The sequence below is a fragment of the Aquarana catesbeiana genome, linkage group LG04 (assembly GCF_042186555.1).
Source record: "Aquarana catesbeiana isolate 2022-GZ linkage group LG04, ASM4218655v1, whole genome shotgun sequence".
NCBI lineage: Eukaryota > Metazoa > Chordata > Amphibia > Anura > Ranidae > Aquarana > Aquarana catesbeiana.
Window position 1 is genome coordinate 234,894,784 of NC_133327.1, and position 18,719 is coordinate 234,913,502.

Below are 18,719 nucleotides of genomic sequence, written 5' to 3' on the forward strand. Positions count from 1 at the left end.
TTGAGCATCCTCAAAACGAAAGGTGGAGGAGCACAAGGTCTCTAACATCGACCAGCTCCGAGATGTCGTCATGGAGGAGTGGAAGAGGACTTCAGTGGCAACCTGTGAAGCTCTGGTGAACTCCACACAAGAGGGTTAAGGCAGTGCTGGAAAATAATGGTGGCCACACAAAATATTGACACTTTGGGCCCAATTTAGACATTTTCACTTATGCCCCGTACACACAATCGAAAATTCCACCAGCAAAAGTCCGATGTGAGCTTTTGGTCAGAAATTCCGACCGTGTGTATGCTCCATCGGACTTTTGCTGGCGGAATTCCCGCCAGCAAAAGATTGAGAGCAGGTTCCCTATTTTTCGGTCGGAAAAAGTTCCGATCGTCTGTACCAATTCCGACGCATGCTCGGAAGCATTGAACTTCATTTTCTCGGCTCGTCATAGTGTTGTACGTCACCGCGTTCTTGACGGTCGAAAGTTCAGAGAACTTTTGTGTGACCATGTGTATGCAAGCTAAGCTTGAGCGTAATTCCGTCGGAAGAACCATCCAAGATTTTTCCAACGGAAATTCCGCTCGTGTGTACGGGGCATTAGAGGTGTACTCAATTGTTGCCAGCGGTTTAGACATTAATGGCTGTGTGTGGAGTTATTTTGAGGTGACAGCAAATTTACACTGTTATACAAACTGTACACTCACTACTTTACATTGTAGCAAAGTGTCATTTCTTCAGTGTTGTCACAAGAAAAGATATAATAAAAAATGTACATATGTATATAACAAATACTTCTCCAACTCTATCTTTGTAATTACATCAATTTCTCCCCTCTCTGTGCATGTCTCTGTATCTTGCTTTCTGTGGGGATCCGCGGCTGGGGGTCTTTTTGGAATCCTGAAATCACCCTTTAAAATTTAAGGGGGGCCCTAGATACCACTCTCCCACGTAAATGAGTACTTGGTACTCCTTTTTATTTTTATTTTTTTGTGAGTAGAAGTCACCTAGAAATCCTTTTCTCCGAGTTCATTGAAGGACACTGCTTACTTCATCACAAAAGGGTTTGATGTGGCCACCTTCAGGAGCAGGACGCTAGATGCAACTAAACTAAAAGCAGGCCTAAAGGGCGGCTCTCTGGTGGTGGCCAAGCCCCCTATTTGCAATCCAGGATTCAGTTAGTAGCCAGCAGTACCAGGATGACACCAAAACATCCAAAAAAAAAAAAAAAAAAAAAAACACTGGGCAGGTGCTGTGTCCTTTAACCAACTTAGAAAAGTTTTTTTTAAGGTGAGTTTTCCCCATCTTGCATTGACTGACAGCTTACTTGGAAGGTCCCAAAGCAGTGCCAGAAAAAAAAAAAAAAAAAAAAAAAAGAAGAAGAAGAAGAAGAAGAGGTGGGCCCATAACAGAACAGGGAACTGACCCCACGCTGAACTCAGACTGTCACCTGCGAAACTTTTCCGGCCAAGTTAGCATCCACTAAGGCAGCTACATCAACCTTGTAAAAGCAGGTAAAAGAGTGAACTGACGACCAAGTAACCGCCCTGCAAACTTGAACAGAAGCAGAAAGCAGAGACAAAAATCCCAAGACACGCAAGAGCCCTTGTAGAATGTGCCGTAATTGGGAATGGAGCCTCGCTGCCCAAAGGAGCGTAGGCCTGGATCATCACCCTACCAATCCAGCTGGAAACAGTGGAAGATGTGGAAGCTGGACCTGGTCTAGGACCCCCTGGAATGATGAGCAGAGCATCAGACTTCCAAAAGGGTGCTGCAGGGTACCCGAAAAATAAAATACATGACGGCATGTTACATTCCTAATGCATCACTTTATCATTTTAAGGGGCAATTAAGGGGAAGGTTGAGTCCTGTGCTCGGGGGGGTCAAGGGTGAAGCACCCCAACCCAAGCTTCTGAGAGAGAGAGAGAGAGAGAGAGAGAGAGAGAGAGAGAGAGAGAGAGAGAGAGAGAGAGAGAGAGAGAGAGAGAGAGAGAGAGAGAGAGAGAGAGAGAGAGAGAGAGAGAGAGAGAGAGAGAGAGAGAGAGAGAGAGAGAGAACACTGTACTGGTTGTGAGCGAGCACCATGCTCACCCAGGTGATCAATGGAAATGCAGAGCATGTACAAGGAGGGAGGATAAGGGCTCAGAGCATGATCTTAATAGGTAAACCAGCACTGTCAGCTTCTCATCTGTTCCAAGTTAGATCAGGATGGAGACTTGACAGAGTAGAAGTTGTGACTTTGCAGTGAAACCAAAGAGAAACTTTTTTTTTGTGATGCAGTGTGCTTTTGTTGTGTCATCGGCCCTGTTTACAGGAATATAAAACATTTTTTTTTTCAAAAGGTGAACTAAACCTTTAAATGTGATGGCTGTATTTTTTTTCTTTTTTCAGGCTCCCCCCCCCATTTTTGTGTTGAATACTGCTTTAATACTCATCTTTGTTCTGTGTTGCTACAGGTTATGTTCAACTTACACAGACTGCATTAATATCGGAAACATGTCCAGTAAATGACTGCCTGCACATTCCATCGCGGATGTCCCACAGCTTAGAAGAAGCATCACAAGCGCCAGAGACAAAAGTCCTCATGTCGGGGCTCAGAGACAAGCTCATCACATCTCCAGTATGTCCTGTGAAGGTTGTGGTCTGCTGTCCTGTTTCTATATCCCACAGTGCACTGCAAAAAAAAAAGTGAACATTTGTCACATCCTAAAACTACAATCATTACACTTAGAAGCTTAAATTGTTTTGCCTATTAAAAGAACAATACCAATCATGCAAACTAAGGATTTTTATAGCATTTAAATCTTGACTGTAGTTACAGTGGCAAGAATAAGTATGTGAACCCCATTGGAATTACCTGGTTTTCTGCAGTAATTTGTCACAAAATGTGATCTGATCCTCATCTAAGGCCAGTTCACATATATGTGAATTGTGGATGCATTTTTTTACCGCATCCAATTTGAATAAAAATTTGCACCTGAACCGATAAACAGAACAGCACCAGATTGCCAAGCTGAAACCGTGGCCACATATGAGTGAACCCAGCCTTAGTCACAGCAATAGACAAATACAATGGGGTTGATTTACTAAAGCTGGAGTGCGCAAAATCTAGTGCAACTCTACATAGAAAATAATCTGCTTCCAGTTTTTTTTGTCAAAGTTTAACTGAACAAGCTGAAGTTAGAAGCGGCTACCATGCACAGCTGCACCAGAAGTTTCACTCTCCAATTTTAGTAAATCAACCCCAATGTGTGGAAGCTGATAACACAAACAATTCAAATTTTTTGTGTCTATTCAACACACCCATTAAACATTCACAGTGCTGGAGGAAAAAGTATGTGAATCCTTGGTGTTAACAGCTGGTCGAACCTCCTTTGCCATTAATGACTTTGAATTAGTGCTTCCGGTAGCTCTGGATAAGACCTGCAACAATCAGGGGAAATTTTTGACTATTCCTCTTTACAAAACTGGTTCAGCTCAGACACATTTTTAGGATGTCTGGTGTGAATGGCTCTCTTGAGGTCATCCCACAGCATTTCTATGGGGTTAAGGTCTGGGTTCTGAATGGACCACACCAAAAAGGTGCAATTTATTTGTGAACTTACTTCAATGCTTAGGGTCATTGTTCTGCTGCATCACCAACTTCTATTAAGCTTGAGCTGGCAGACACCCTGGTATTATCCTGTAGGATATTTTCCCCTCTTTGATGGCAAATGGTCCAGGCCGAAGCAAGCCCAATCATAATGTTCCCTCCTCCATACCTCACTGTTGGGATGATGTTTTGATGTTGGTAGGCTGTGCCCTTTTTACACCAAAGTGCCGAGTATTCTTCCAACAATTAAACTTTTATTTCATGGATCCACAACACATTTTCTCAGTAGTTTTGTTGTTTGCCAAAGTGTTTTTTTAGCAAACTTCAGGCGCACAGCAATGTTTTTTTTTTATTTTTATGGGAAGCAGTGTTGTTCTGCCATTGATACCCTACCTGTTTCAAAGAATTGTGTATCACAGACATGACTCCTAGAGGCAGAGGCATGATGGGATTTGTAGTTTCACTACAGCTGGAGGGCCGAGGTTGCCTACCCCTGCTTTAGCTGTTACTCCTGGGTTCTTTTTTACCTCTCAGTATTTTGTGTTGTGCCTTGGGAGTCATCTTGGCTGGGAGCCCACTCCTAGGAAGAGTAGCCACAGTACTTAATGGTCTCTAATTTTAGACAATTTGTCTGCCTAAATACTTTGAGATTGCTTTGTACCTCTTTCCAGCCTTATGCTGATCAAACTACTCTTGATCTGATGTCCTCAGCTGATGCTTCTTATGAACAGCAATCTTAAAATATTTGATTGTCTTATCAATGAAAGTAGCTCTAAATCACACCTTCAAACTCATTTCATTAATTGGACTCCAGGTGTGCAAACCAGTGACTCCAATTCATTTTCATTGAAGTAATAGGCCTATGGGTTCACTCACTTTTTCCTCCAGCACGGTTAATGTTTAATGGGTGTGTTAAATGAAGACATGAGAAATTAGAATTGTTTGTATGTTTTTAGCCCAAGCACATTGCTGCGAAGTAGACGTGGATAAGATCACGTTTTTTTGGCAAATTACTGCAGAAAACCAGTTAATTCCAACTGGTTCACAAACTTTTTCTTGCCACTGTGTATGCTGCCACCTTCAGGTGAAGAGCTGGCAAACACCGTTTTTGGAACAGCCCATATAACACCTCTTGCTCCCAACAACCCTCAGTTATTTAGCAAGCAATCAGGGGAAAATGCCAGGATAAAAAAGGGACAGTGTCCTGTGTCCTTTACAATATCCCATGAAAAGGAGTTTACACACAAGTCAAAAATCCTTATATATTAATCCTACAGTACATGGGCTACTTTAAATCTTGACCATGGAACGCCCCAAAGCAACACAACTGAAGAGTGGGCAGAACAGCCAAAAAAAGCAACACAACTGAAGAAAGAAAACACAGCTAGCATGTCCAAAACAAGAGAACCAGGTCCCCTAACTTAAAGAGCAGCTCGAGGCACCTTACGGCAGAAGTTGGTGTCAGCTGAGGCCAGTATATCCATTCAGCAATACTTTACAAATGCGTGAACTGAAAACCAGGTGGCGGCCTTGTATTTGAGAGACAGATGCCTGGTGCTGAAAAGCCCAAAAGGCACCGACTGAAGGAGGCAAATGAGCCTCAATACGGAAAGGAATTATTCCTATACTTCAAGTTGTAAGCGTACAGTTATAACCTGCCTAATGTATATAGAGATGGTGATGCATTACAGCCTGTTAGAATCCGCAGACAGGACAAACAGAGAATCTGATGTTCGGATGGATGCAGTGGCCAAGAGAAACTCACACAGCGTATACTACATCTAAACAATGTAAAGATCTTTGGGATGCTTTAGAGCAGGACGCAGAAGAAGGGCTGATGCCCTGATTAAGGCGGAAGAAAACAATCTTAGGAAGAAATGAGGCTTGGGGCCTCAAAAGCTTTCTGAACAAAGCAGGATTTTTACTGGATAAGGCACCAGTTCCGAGACCAGTGTCGTTGGAGCGATAGTCACAAAAACTACCCTGTAAATAAGGTTGGCCAAGGGGATATTCGAATAGGCTCAAAAGGAGGCTTCTTTAATTTCAACAGGACTAAATTAAGATTCCAAGACCAGATGTGTAAGAACAGGGTGCCAAGCTCAATAAAGCAAAAAGGAGGTTATAAGGAGGTCCTCCAACCTCTTGTCCACTGGGTCTGAAGTCTGGGACATCCTCAAATGGAAACCGAAAGGGATTTATTGTAGCGAGAAATAGTCAGATCCATCACAAGCACCTTCCACTTTTTGTGGTTGGTCTCCTCCACTGTGTACTGCTGCACAAACGTCTTGAGTCATATATATTTTATATGCAGAAAGAGTGCAGGCATCTCTAGTAAGGGAAACAGGAAGCAAAGTCTTTTAGCGTCTCAGCCGGCTTCCTACTGCCCATGCCCAAATCGTGCCACACTTTGTTTATTGTCCTGTAGTCTTCTGGGACCTGTGATGTCCCAGAAGTCTGCGGGGGAGAAGAGGGGGGGGGGGGGCGTACGTCCAGCTCAATTCACTGCGGCTATCTGAACCGTGAGAGAGGGTACCTGTCAAAACCAGGTACCCGATCCTCCCCCCCCAAAGTGTGGCAAATGTGGCAGCAGAGGGAAAGGGGATGGTACAAACAAGCAGAGCTTCCTCTTTTGGGTGGAGCTCAGCTTTAATCAGTGCAGAGGCTGTTGCTGTCTGTTGTGTCCAAGGCAGGTGGCCTGGTGTCCAGGAGCTCAATCCCCTCCCCCAGGCTGGTGAAAGAAAGATGGCTGGGTGTGAGAGGGTTAGGGGGATCGGCAAAGCCCCAGACTCACATCAGGGTACAGGCACCTACCCAGATTAAAGACCACTTAAAAGGTGGAAATTCCCCAGTTCACCCACACTGAAAGGAACAATTCACTCCCTCATGGGTATGGTCGCCTGGGACTGGAACTCCTGAGATTTGGATGGGTACTGCCCTGGACCTGTAGATCTTCTGCACTGCAGCTAGCTACACTATGTTTTGCTGTACTGAGGGGGAGTGCCAAAACACAGTGTTCAGTGCCAGAGGCAACGTTACAGGTTGGCCGAGTGTTTTCCCCGCAGAGAGGTCTGGGTACAGTTCCCAAAGGTGCTGTGGGAGGTCAACCGATCAGGAAACTGCAGTCCTATTGCCAGTGGTGTCAATGCAGCTAGGGGGAAAAATGGTTTCTCCATGAGAAGAAGCAGCAAAACAGTTTCCAATCCTCCAAAATATTAAGAATCATAAGCCGGAAACCTGTTTTCAGTAGAAACTAGCACAAAACTGGGGATTGCTGGGAGAGGGAGGTGTCATGAGCTGTCTTAACAACTTTGTCAGAGTTCTCACCTGAAGGTAGCAGCATAAAACCATGTTCAAGATTTAAAAGGAGCTGTACTGTAAAATTAATTTTTTTTTTTTTTTTACTATTTATCCTTCAGATTCAGAAAAAGTATTGTCAAAATTTTACCAGTTAGTGGGCAAGCATGAATATTAAAAGTTCCAAGCTTTAAGGAACAGTAGGCTTTTTTCAGCACCGGACAGTCTCTTCTTTAAAACCCTCTATTGGTATATGCACATTTGGTTTGTCAATCAGGAAGTCTATACTTCACTCTGCGGAATGCAGAAAGTGGCTGTACAGCACTGAGCAGGCCACATCGTGAAGACAGGTGATTATGAAAATTGTCAGGGTTGATGGCAGCCACCAGGAGGAGACTAAAAATGAAAAGTGCTCTCCTCTGCTTGCTGGAGATGAACACATTCGATTGGAGCTTTTTTTCACATTTTTGGGCCTGTCCAGCTATTGTTTCATACTGGTAAAGTGTGCTTCAAGTTGTCATTTCCATGATGCAGGTACAACTTACTGCTAGGTATTGCTTGTACCTGGTAGAAGACCTGGCCAACATGGTAGCAGTGAGGACTCTCCTAAGCTTAATACCGTTTTATGCTAGGAAGGTGTGCTGGAAAAAAATCCTCAGCCCCCATGGTCAGTTTCTGGATGCAACTGGTGAAAGCGGTGTTCCACCCAAAAGTGGAACTTCCGTCTTCTCCCCCCCTCCGGTGTCACATTTGGCACCTTTCAGGGGGGAGGGGGGAGGAAATACCAGTCTGTCTAATACAGGTATTTTGCTCCCACTTCCGGGCCATAGATACCCGAGCCACCCGTGGGTATCTACGCCACCGACCCCCCGCTGTATTCTGGGAGACCCACGGGTCCCAGAAAACAGCAGGGTCGTGAGGCGCACATGCGCATTAGGGAACCAGGAAGTGATTACTTCCTGGTTCCCCTACCGAGGATGGCGGCGGCAGCACCCAACAGCCGAAGGATGGATTGGCTTTGGGTGCCATCGCGGGCGCCCTGGACAGGTAAGTGTCCATATTTTAAAAGTCATCAGCTGCAGTATTTGTAGCTGCTGACTTTAAAAAAAAAAAAAAAACGGCGGAACTCCGCTTTAGCTAACCTACCTCTATACCAAGAAACAGAGGGTTCCAAAAAATATCTGAAGTTTTGGTCAAGCTGGGTGGATACTCCCTCCATGGCTACTTCTGTTGATGTTTAATGTTGCTGAGACATTGCCTTTCATGTAATTTGGGATTGGCGGGGGCTTTATCCTTATTAATCCTGTTGTACCTGTGCTCGAGCCATGCACATAACTTCTTTATTTTTGATAGTTTTGTCTACGGGTTGTGCCCCTGTGTGGGCTAACCGCTCATGTGTGTTTTACAACCCTGGCAAAAAAAGTATGGAATCACCACTCTTGGAAAATGATCATTCAATTGTTTAATGGTGTAGAACAAAAACTAAATCACAGACATGCCTCAAAACGATTTTCATTTAATAAGCCAACCTTCTGGCTTTAAGAAACACAAAAAAAAAAAAAAAAAAAAAAAAAAGAAAAGAAAAAACTGTAGTCAATTGCAAAGTTTTTTTTTTAGATCAAGCATGGGAAAAAAATATGGAATCACTCAATTCTGAGGTAAATATTATGGAATCACCATGTACTTTGCAGTTCTAAAACAAACTTCTGCAGCAGATTACATCCAAAATGATGTCATCATCACCAAACATCCTTTGCATGTTTTCTTCAGGCAGTCTTTAGACATTTCATTGGAACTGAACCAAACAAAAGTTTCAGCATCATCACCCTGCCCAATGGAGATTTGTGATTTATCACTGAATATCACTTTCATCCAGTCATCCACAGTCCATGATTGATTTTCTTTATCCCACTGTAATCTTGTTTTTTTTTCGGTTTAGGTGTTAATGATGGTTTTTCTTAGTACAAATCAAATGGGAAGGTTGTTAAAGGGAAGCGTACTGGTAGACCAAGGAAGACATCAAAGCGTCAAGATAGAAAACAGAAAATGCATAACAAAACAAAGGGGGGGGGGACGACAAATGGTCAGAAACTGGATTCAATGTCTGTGACCGAACTGTAAGACATTGCGCCTAAAGGAAATAGAATTTACATACAGAAAGGCCAAACGAAAACCATTATTGGACTGTGGATGAAAGTGATATTCAGCAATGAATCACACATCTGCATTGGGCAAATTTCCACAATCATTGATGATATGGGGTTGCACGTCAGGTAAAAAGTACGGGGGGGAGAGGACAGTCATTAAATCTTCAATAAATGCACAATTTTATATTGAGATTTGGGACACTTTTCTTATCCCATCAACTGAAAGGATGTTTGGCGATGATTACATAATTTCTCAGAATGTAATCTGATGCAGAGGTTTGTTTTAGAACCGTAAAGCACATGGCGATTCCATAATTTCAGAATGGAGGGATTCCATATTTTTTTGCTCTGCTTGATCTGCAAAAACATTTGCAACTGACTAGTCTTCTTTTGTTTAATATTGTAAGTGTTTCTTAACCACTTCAGCCCCGGACCATTTGGCTGGCCAAAGACCAGAGCGTTTTTTGAGATTCGGCACTGCGTCGCTTTAATTGACAATTGCGTGGTCTTGCGACGTGGCTCCCAAACAAAATTGACATTCTTTTTCCCCACAAATAGAGCTTTCTTTTGGTGGATCACCTCTGCGGTTTTTATTTTTTGCTCTATAAACAAAAAAAGAGCGACAATTTTGAAAAAAAAAAAAAATGCATTATTTTTTACTTTTTGCTGTAATAAATATCCCCCAAAAATATATATAAAAAAACAATTATTTTCCTCAGTTTAGAGTGATACGTATTCTTCTACAAAAAAAAAAAAAAAAAATCGCAATAAGCATTTATTGATTGGTTTGCGCAAAAGTTATAGCGTCTACAAAATAGGGGATAGTTTTATGGCATTTTTATTAATAATTTTTTTTTTTTTTAACTAGTAATGGCGGCGATCTGCATTTATCGTGACTGCGACATTATGGCGAACAGATCAGACACTTTTTTGCGCTATTTTGGGACCATTCCCATTTATACAGTGATCAGTGCGATTAAAAATGCACCGATTACTGTGTAAATGTGACTGGCAGTGAAGGGGTTAATCAGTAGGTGGCGCTGCAGGGGTTACGTGTGTCCTAGGTAGTGATTCTAACTGTGGGAGGGATGGGCTACGTGTGTCACGAAACTGATCACCGCTCTCAATTACAGGGAGCGGTGATCCTACGGGACCCGCGATCACACTCACGGAGCACGCGGCGGGCGCGCACCCACAATGCTGCGTCTTAAAGGGCAACGTACAGGCACGTTAATATACCTGTACGTGCTATTCTACCGACGTATATATCGCCGTGAGCTGGTCGGCAAGGGGTTAAAGCCAGAAAGTTGGAATGTTAAATTAAAATAGTTTTGGAGGCATGTTTTTTTCTTCACAATTAAAACAATTGAATGAACATTTTTCCAAGAGTCGCAATTCCATACTTTTTGCTAGGGGTTGTATATACACTGTCAGTATTGAAAATGTAAGGAAAGATTTAAAAAAAAAAAAAAAAAGTGAAAAAAGTGCTTTTGCCCTTTAGGTACTGCAAGGATTCAGACTGTTCCCTTCCCTTCCCTCCCCCCCCCCCCTAGTGTTCTAAGCATTTTACTTTAAAGATGCATAGTAAATGGTTTGTATTGGTTTATACAATCAAGCAGTTAGGCACATACTCTGCAATGCTGAAACTACTGTATTCTAATTTACAGAAGAGAATAATGCAATACAATCAGATTTTAAAGGTTATTTAAAATTAAACCGGATCACATACCAAGTTGTGTCTCCAGAACTTGTAACAATTTGGTTGTCATCTAGAAAACGGCAGCATGAAAGATAACCTGAAAGAAGAAGAAAAAAAAAAGTGTAAAGTATAGATAAAGGATCCAAAGAAGCAGATTTTACAAAAGTACAATGACATGCACTGCTATTAAAAATAAAAATTTATATATATATATATATATATATATATATATATATATATATATATATATATATATATATATATTATATATATATACACACACACACACACACACACACACATATACACACACACCCCTACCTTTCATACTGAAATTATTTTGTGGGCTTAGTCACAATTATTATTGTTTCAACTCCGACTACCATAAACAAATTAAGGGGATCGCCATGGGTGCTCGCCATGCACCAAGTGTAGCTAATAAGTTTAATGGCAAGGTGGGAAGAAAAAAAGAGTTTATAATAATTCTCCCCATGAACTCCTATTGTACAAGAGGTATATTGATGATGTCATAGTAATCTGGACAGGGGATGAAGAGAGTCATCCAAGTTTTCTTCCAACAGCTGAATGTTAACACAAAAAATATATGGCTGTCATTGGAATATAGCAATACATTGATACACATTCTTGATCTAACTATAGAATTTAAAGACCGAAAATTCATTACGAAAACCTTTCTCAAGGTTGATCGGAATCACTACATCCCAACAGATAGTTGCCACCACGACCCGTGGCTTATCAATATACCAAAAGGATAGCCGATTAGATTATGCACAAATTGTACGAACAAACAAGATTTCAACGAACAGGCAAGATTCATCTGTAACAGATTTATCCAAAGAGGATACAATGAAGATTTCATCATAAAATAGAACAAGTTACCAGAATGGAGAGGACATCCCTGACGCTAGATAAATCAAGAAATGAAAGAACCACCTATGATCTTCCCATTATCTTGAATTATAATGTACAGCATAAGCAAATAGAAAAAAATATTTAAGAAACATTGGTCCGTTTTAAGAGCTTTACGTACGAAATTTACATACAGGCGAGCACCCACTCTACGAGATATGATTGCGAAGAATATCCCTGATCCTCCCAGCCAAGTAACTAGTTTTACCTTTTTTTTTTTTTCAAAGGAAAAGGTTTTTTTTCCCCATGTAGGAGATGTTATGTATATAAGAACACCAAGTTGAATGGCCAAAAAGGAGATACATTGAAATCCACTGTTACAAATAAGGAATACCAGATCAAAGAGTTCATTTCATGCAGGACAGAAGGGGTGGTATATGTCCTCCAATGTCAGTGTTCGAAACAATACATTGGTAGGACCAAACTTCCTATGTGGAAATGGATTTGAGAGCATATTCAAAAAATTTGCAAGGGGTTCACCAAGCATAGTGTCCCTAGACATTTTGCCCAATTTCATTCACAGGATCCTTCAGTATTGAAATTTTGGGCAATTTAAAGATATATATCTCACTAGAGAGGGAGTAATAGGGTTAATACACTTAGTAGATGCAAAACAAAATGGATTTTTTGAATGAAATCTTTCCACCCCATTAGATGTCTATTTTTATTTCTAATTTTATTTGTTCTTCTCTTCCCTTACGTGTAGCGGTAATACAATTATTGTATGGCACATTTGACCATTTTGGGTCATCCTTATAGGTATATATACATATAGGATCCACATAGCAGTGAAACTGTTCTTGCCCACTAGATGTCATCCACATATATTTCAATATAGGATTTATTTGGCAGCATTTTCGTTTTTGCCCACTAGATGTCACTACAATGCATTTCTCTCCCGTTTTTGTATTTTATTTTTATTTTTTAATGAGTTAGGATGTTTCTCTCTCCTAAACCCCTTTTGGTAGACTGTGAATGTTTATAAATTAATTGTATTCATTTGTATATCTAATGCCTAATTTTCCATACTTGTCTGCATTTTATTATTGTATCTATTCTATTTTATTGTATTCAACCTATCAGCTTTGGTTGCTTGGTAGTTTTCTGGCCATGACTGGTGTTTTTTTCTGACTGGCCAATTAACTACATAAGACACAGATGAACTGATGACTCACTTGTTACTAAGGCAAACCCATTGGTGTAGATGGGGTATACATACCCGACGCTTATCACATGGCTCTTATCCCTGAGGAAGTCACGTGACCAGTGATGCAACACGTCGGGTGGAGCCTTGTGATGTCATTTACGGCGCAGATTGTGGAAGCGTGGTGAGGAGGAGAGTGTGTCACTACTCCCATTTTATACTGCGGATTTTGTTCATACCTGATGTAAGCAGCTTCTTTTATTAAACAAGTTTTACTTTATCTGGCAGTATTGCACTATGGTTGTTTTTTGTTTTCTTTGAGTGCCATTCACACAAAAAAAGTATTTATTCTTTGGAGCAAGCTTTTCTCTATATATGCAACTACACATTGGTGAACGCAGGATGCCTTGGTGCCAAGATTCCATGCAGCATTTCGTCTTCGCTTGGGACCTGAATGTCTTCACAGATCCACCAGCAGGATTCCCCATTCGCTGTCTGATGAGCCTTGTTTGACCTTTTGGTCATTGCTGGAGGTGAGCGGCCAATCTATAAATTTTACAATCGATGTTGGATTGATGCTTTGTTTTCCTTCTATCAAGCTACCATTTATAATATATCCATCTCTATATAAACTGATTCATACCACTGGGCTTTACTTGGACTTTTTTGCATTTTTTTAAATTAGTTTTGTTTATTTTATTTTATGATACACTATATTGAATAAGCGCAGCACTTTTCTTTTTTTTTTTTTTTTTTTTTTTTTACACAGCCACCTAGCCTACAGCTTAACTTGATCCACAGTACAAAGACATAAATCAACAAACATGCATACTTGGCCTATGACACTGTTACAAGCAGCTGTATTTACATATATGTAAAAGGTATTTTACCCAGGTATTTTCAATTTCAGACTAGGGGTGCTCTCTTTATTTACTACCACTTGCAAAAGGTGTTGTTTGTGGTAATAAAATGGGTTTACTGAGCTCCTCCCTGTTAACCGGCAGAGCAAAACATGCTGCATTAAAAGTGGAATCATTCTGTACATTGTGACAGGAGAGCTATTTGATATGAATGTGAATGCTAGTGTTCTGCCTAAGCATAGCACAAATAGACCTAAAGACGTAACTGAACCTCAGTAACCTGGTTTATCAAGTCAGTTTACAGACAAAGTATTAGAATTACACTGCTACAAGATCAAACAAAGGTTTCCTGAAAGCTAAAATGTTTATACCATTCTCTATGTTAGTGAGCAAAATGTGTTTCATTATAGCCTACTGTATGTCCCCACTGAAGAGGTATCCCATCACTTCCTGTCTAGAGAGGAAACAAGAGGATATCTCAACTAGGGAGACACAGCCTGAAAAAAAAAGGTAACAAAAAAGTTATGCCTGCAGTGACTGGCATCCTAACTAACCCACATCAACAGCAAACCAGGCCTAGTTGAGGTCCTATCAAAGTCGCTTTCAAGCACAACAAATAAACAGAAGGGAAAGGGAGGGTGGACATACAGGTGCATCTCAAAAAATTTGATCAAAAGGTTAATTTATTTCAGAAATTTTATTCAAAAAGTAAAGCTCATATATACTGTATAGATTCTTTACACACAGTGATATATTTCAATCATTTCTTTCATTTAATTTTGAGGATAATGGCTTACAGCTAGTGAAAACCCAAAATTCAGTATCTCTACAAGACCAATAACCCCCCCCCCCCCCCCCCCCAAAAAAAACAGCGGATTTTTAATACAGAAATGTAGGCTTACTGAAAATTATGTCCATGTACAGAATAGTATGCACTCAATACTTGGTTGAGGCTCCTTTTGCATGAATTACTGCATCAATGCGACTTGGAGGCGATCAACCTGTGGCACTGCTGAGGTGGTATGGAAACCCAGGTTGCTCGATAGTGGCCTTCAGCTCTTTCACATTGTTGGGTCTGGTGTCTCATCTTCCTCTTGACAATACCCCACAAATTCTCTATGGGGTTTAGGTCAGGCGAGTTTGCTGGCCAATCAAGCACAGTGATACCATGATCATTAAACCAGGTATTGGTACTTTTAGCAGTGTGGGCAGGTGCCAAGTCCTGCTGGAAAATGAAATCAGCATCTCCATAAAGCTGGTCAGCAAAGGGAAGCATGACGTGCTCTAGAATTTCCTGGTAGAGGGCTGCGCTGACTGATACATCTTGGATTGTGTGCCCCTCCACTCTTCCTCCAGACTCTGAGACCTTGATTTCCAAAATGAAATGCAAAATTGACTTTCATCCGAAAAGAGGACTTTGGACCACAGAGACGATCCAGTCCTTTTTCTCCTTAGCCCAGGTAAGACTCTTCTGACGTTGCCTCTGGTTTAGGAGTGGGTTGACACAAGGAATGCAAAGGTTGTAACCCATTTCCTGGATACGCGTGTGGTGGCTCTTGAAGCACTGACACCAGCCGTAGTCCACTCCTTGTGAATTTCCCCCAAATTCTTGCATGGCCTTTGCTTCACAATCCTCTCAAGGCTGTGGACCTTTTTCTACCACACTTTTTCCATCCACTCAACTTTCCATTAATATGCTTGAATACAGCACTCTGAACAGCCAGCTCCTTTAGCAATGACCTTTTGTGACTTACCCTCCTTGTGAAGGGTGTCAATGACTGTCTTCTGGACAACTGTCAAGTCAGCAGTCTTTCCCATGATTCTGTAACCTACTGAACCAGAGAGACCATTCAAAGGCTCAGGAAACCTTTACAGGGGTTCTGAGTTAATTAGCTGATTAGAGTGTGACACTATCTACAATATTGAACTTTTTCACAATATTCTCATTTTCTGAGATACTGATTTGGGTTTTCACTACCTAAAATCATCAAAAGAAAAAAAATACTTGAAATATATCACTCTGTGTAATGAATCTATTTATTATAAAAAGAGTTTCACTTTTTGAATTGAATTACTGAAATAAATATACTTTGAGATGCACCTGTAGTTGATGGTGTCAAGGTTACAGCAGAATTCCAGGAGAATATGCAAGAAAAAAAAAACAAAAAAAAAAAAAACACACACACACACACACACACACACACACACACACATATATATACATATACATTGAAATAAAAAAAATCTAGGTTTAGTGTTTGACATGTTTTTTCATTTAGTAGTATTGACTCCATGCCTTTCCTGAAGAAGGCTCACAGCAAAACATGTTGAATTAAAAGCATGGAAACAGAAAGGTAACCTCGAAAGCCGTGTCCTTTATTTAGAATGCATTAAGATTAAAAAAAAAAAAAGTCTGCCTTTACAACCACTTTACTCTGGGTGATGCCCCTGGGTACCCCCCCCCCCCCCCTTTATAACCCTACCCCACTCCATGAGTCCTCAATTTTGTAGCAAGTAATGCAGATGAACAAGTAATGCTTGGGGGGGGGGGGCTTTCTGCCTGTGTCCCGTACTGTACTCCAAGATATGGCATTTACGGGCAAGTCAAATTTCCTCTTATGTTAAACATACAGTACAACACTCAGGCAACCTATTCATTTGTATTCATTGCTTGGTTACACCATTTGATGTAACCAAGCAATGAATACAAAGTGAGCAACTGGGCAAAACAGAACTGTGCCAACAGGCCCAAAAAAAACTAAAAAAACAAAACAAATAAAAGACCAAAGTTCACACTGGCGCTATGAAAATATTGTGAATGAAAGTTGCTTCTGGAGAAGATTGGACATCCACCTGGTAAAAAACTAAGAAAATTTGAAAGCCCAGGATACTCCGACTGATCTTGTGGAGTGGGGACACAACAGTGCAGGAGGGGTTTTTCTCCCTCCCCCCCCCCCCACGAGCAGATGCTCTTGTAATCAAGTTCCTTATCCCCTGTGCAATGGTGGATTTTGAAGCAGGGTACCCCTTGCAAGGTCCTGAGGAAAGAACAAACAGGGAATCGGTTTGTCTAATGGAAGCAGAAGCTTTTAGATACACGCTAATGTCTGACTACATGCAGGCAATTAAATGTAGAGAAAATTCCTTTGGATTATTAGGAGTAGGGCACAAGGATGGCTGAACAGGTCTTCACCAAGCCGAAATACTGAAATTGCCTTTGGAAGAAAAGATGGTCTTGGACGCAAATACAACCTTTTTTGTTATGAAGTATGCGGAAAAGCTCTTTGCAGGAAAGAGCCACCATTTCAAAGACACGTCTGACAGATGCAACGCCTAACAAAAAGGCTACTTTGCTGACTAAAATCTTAAGGAATATCCTTGATGAGTTCAAAAGGGAAGCACAGGGTACTGCAACAGAGCCCTAAAATAAGAAACACCTTGAATAAGGGGCGGCACAGTGGTGTAGTGGATAGCACTTTCGCCTAGTAAGAAGGGTTGCTGGTTCGAATCCCAACCACGACACTACCTGTCTGGAGTTTGCATGTTCTCCTTGTACCTGCGTGGGTTTCTTCCGGGAACTCCAGTTTCCTCCCACACTCGAAATACATGCTGGTAGGTTAACTGGATCCTGTCTAAATTGTCCCTAGTATGTATGAATGTGAGTTAGGGACCTTAGAGTGTAAGCTCCTTGAGGGTAGGGACTGATGTGAATGTACAACGTATATGTAAAGCGCTGCATAAATTGACGGCGCTATACAAATTCCTGAAATAAATAAACCTTTTATTTGCCAATGGCCTCTGAAAAAGGATGAGTAAGGCTGATACTTACCCCTTTTAGGTAGCCATGAGCTAGATTTTGGTGACGACCTGCTTGCAGAAAGACCAGAATGCGAGGCACAGAGTAATCTCAGACCAATTGTCTGCATACACACCAAAGTAAGAAATCCAGGTAAAATAATAGATCTTCCTGGAAGTGGTCTTTCTTGCTTTCATCAAGGTATAAGAATAACAGACTCAGAAATCCCTCTATTCTTTAAGTCTCGGATTTTAACAGCCATGTTATGCCGTTACAATCAGTCTGAAACTGTGTGGAACAGAGTGTCTTGAGATAGAAGATCTGGCCTGTTGTCAAGAGCCCAGGGGTTGTCTGCTAGAAATCTGAGTAGCAGGTTCTACTGGACCACTTCAGTGAAAGTAGAATCACCATTTTCCTTTCTAGCTCTATTTTGTGGAGTAGGCAAAGCAGAACTCCCAGTGGAAGGAAGGCATAGATGAGCCAGAACTTAGACCAGGGCATAATTAGAGCACATGAGGCCAGAGCTGGAAGACTCCTGGTTCAAGCTACAAAAATAAGTAGTTTACGATTATATATGGAGGCTAGGATGTCCTCATCTGGGGTCCCCAATTTTTGGCATATCAGATTGAACACGTGGATGAAGAGACTAATCTCCTTGGTCCAAGCAGTGGCAGCTGAGGTAATCCACCTGCCAGTTGTCCGCTCCCGAGACTACACAACAGAATTATCTGATCAGCGAATTTCTGTCCATAAGGGAAACTAGTTTGTTTTCTTCAAGGCAGCCAGGCTCCTCATGCCCCCTTGATGGTTGATATATGCTACTGTGGTTACGCTGTCTGATTGCACCAGGTTTGGGTGTTCATTTAGAATGTGAGATCCAGTGCTGGAAGGAAAACCTGACTGCTCTGAGCTTCAAGATACTAATGCCGAGTTTGGTTCCACTCTATGTTCCTTGAATTGTCAAGAATCGGAGAAATCCTCCTCAGCCTGACAGAATTGCGTCTGTTAGAACTTTCCAATTGTAGGGAGGGAAAGGCTTTCCCACGGTTAAAGCTGAGGCAGTGATTCACCAGGACAAGGAAGTTCTTGTTTAGCTGGACAGAAGCATGTGTAAATCAAGGGAAAGCGCCTGCTTTTTTCATGCTTACAGAATGTTTAGTTGGAGAGTTCTTGAGTGTAGTTGAGCGAAAGGTACTCGTCTCGAAGGAGGCAACCATTAGACCCAGAACTCTCATGGCAAATCTCAGTGTAGGACTTCTCTTGGATCTCAGT

At 41.4% G+C, this 18,719-nt stretch overlaps 1 protein-coding gene across 7 annotated transcripts in view; it reads right to left on the reverse strand.

Annotated features, from left to right (window-relative positions):
• GNB4 (G protein subunit beta 4) overlaps nt 1-18,719 on the reverse strand; it is a 169,469-nt gene that overhangs the window by 11,517 nt on the left and 139,233 nt on the right. For all 7 annotated transcript variants that reach the window (XM_073626263.1, XM_073626260.1, XM_073626265.1 and 4 more), the window contains 2 exons: nt 10,748-10,814; nt 2,458-2,659 (listed from right to left, as the gene is read on the reverse strand). In XM_073626263.1, the coding sequence (XP_073482364.1) occupies nt 2,458-2,659; nt 10,748-10,814 (269 nt within the window). The remainder of the gene's footprint in view (nt 1-2,457; nt 2,660-10,747; nt 10,815-18,719) is intronic.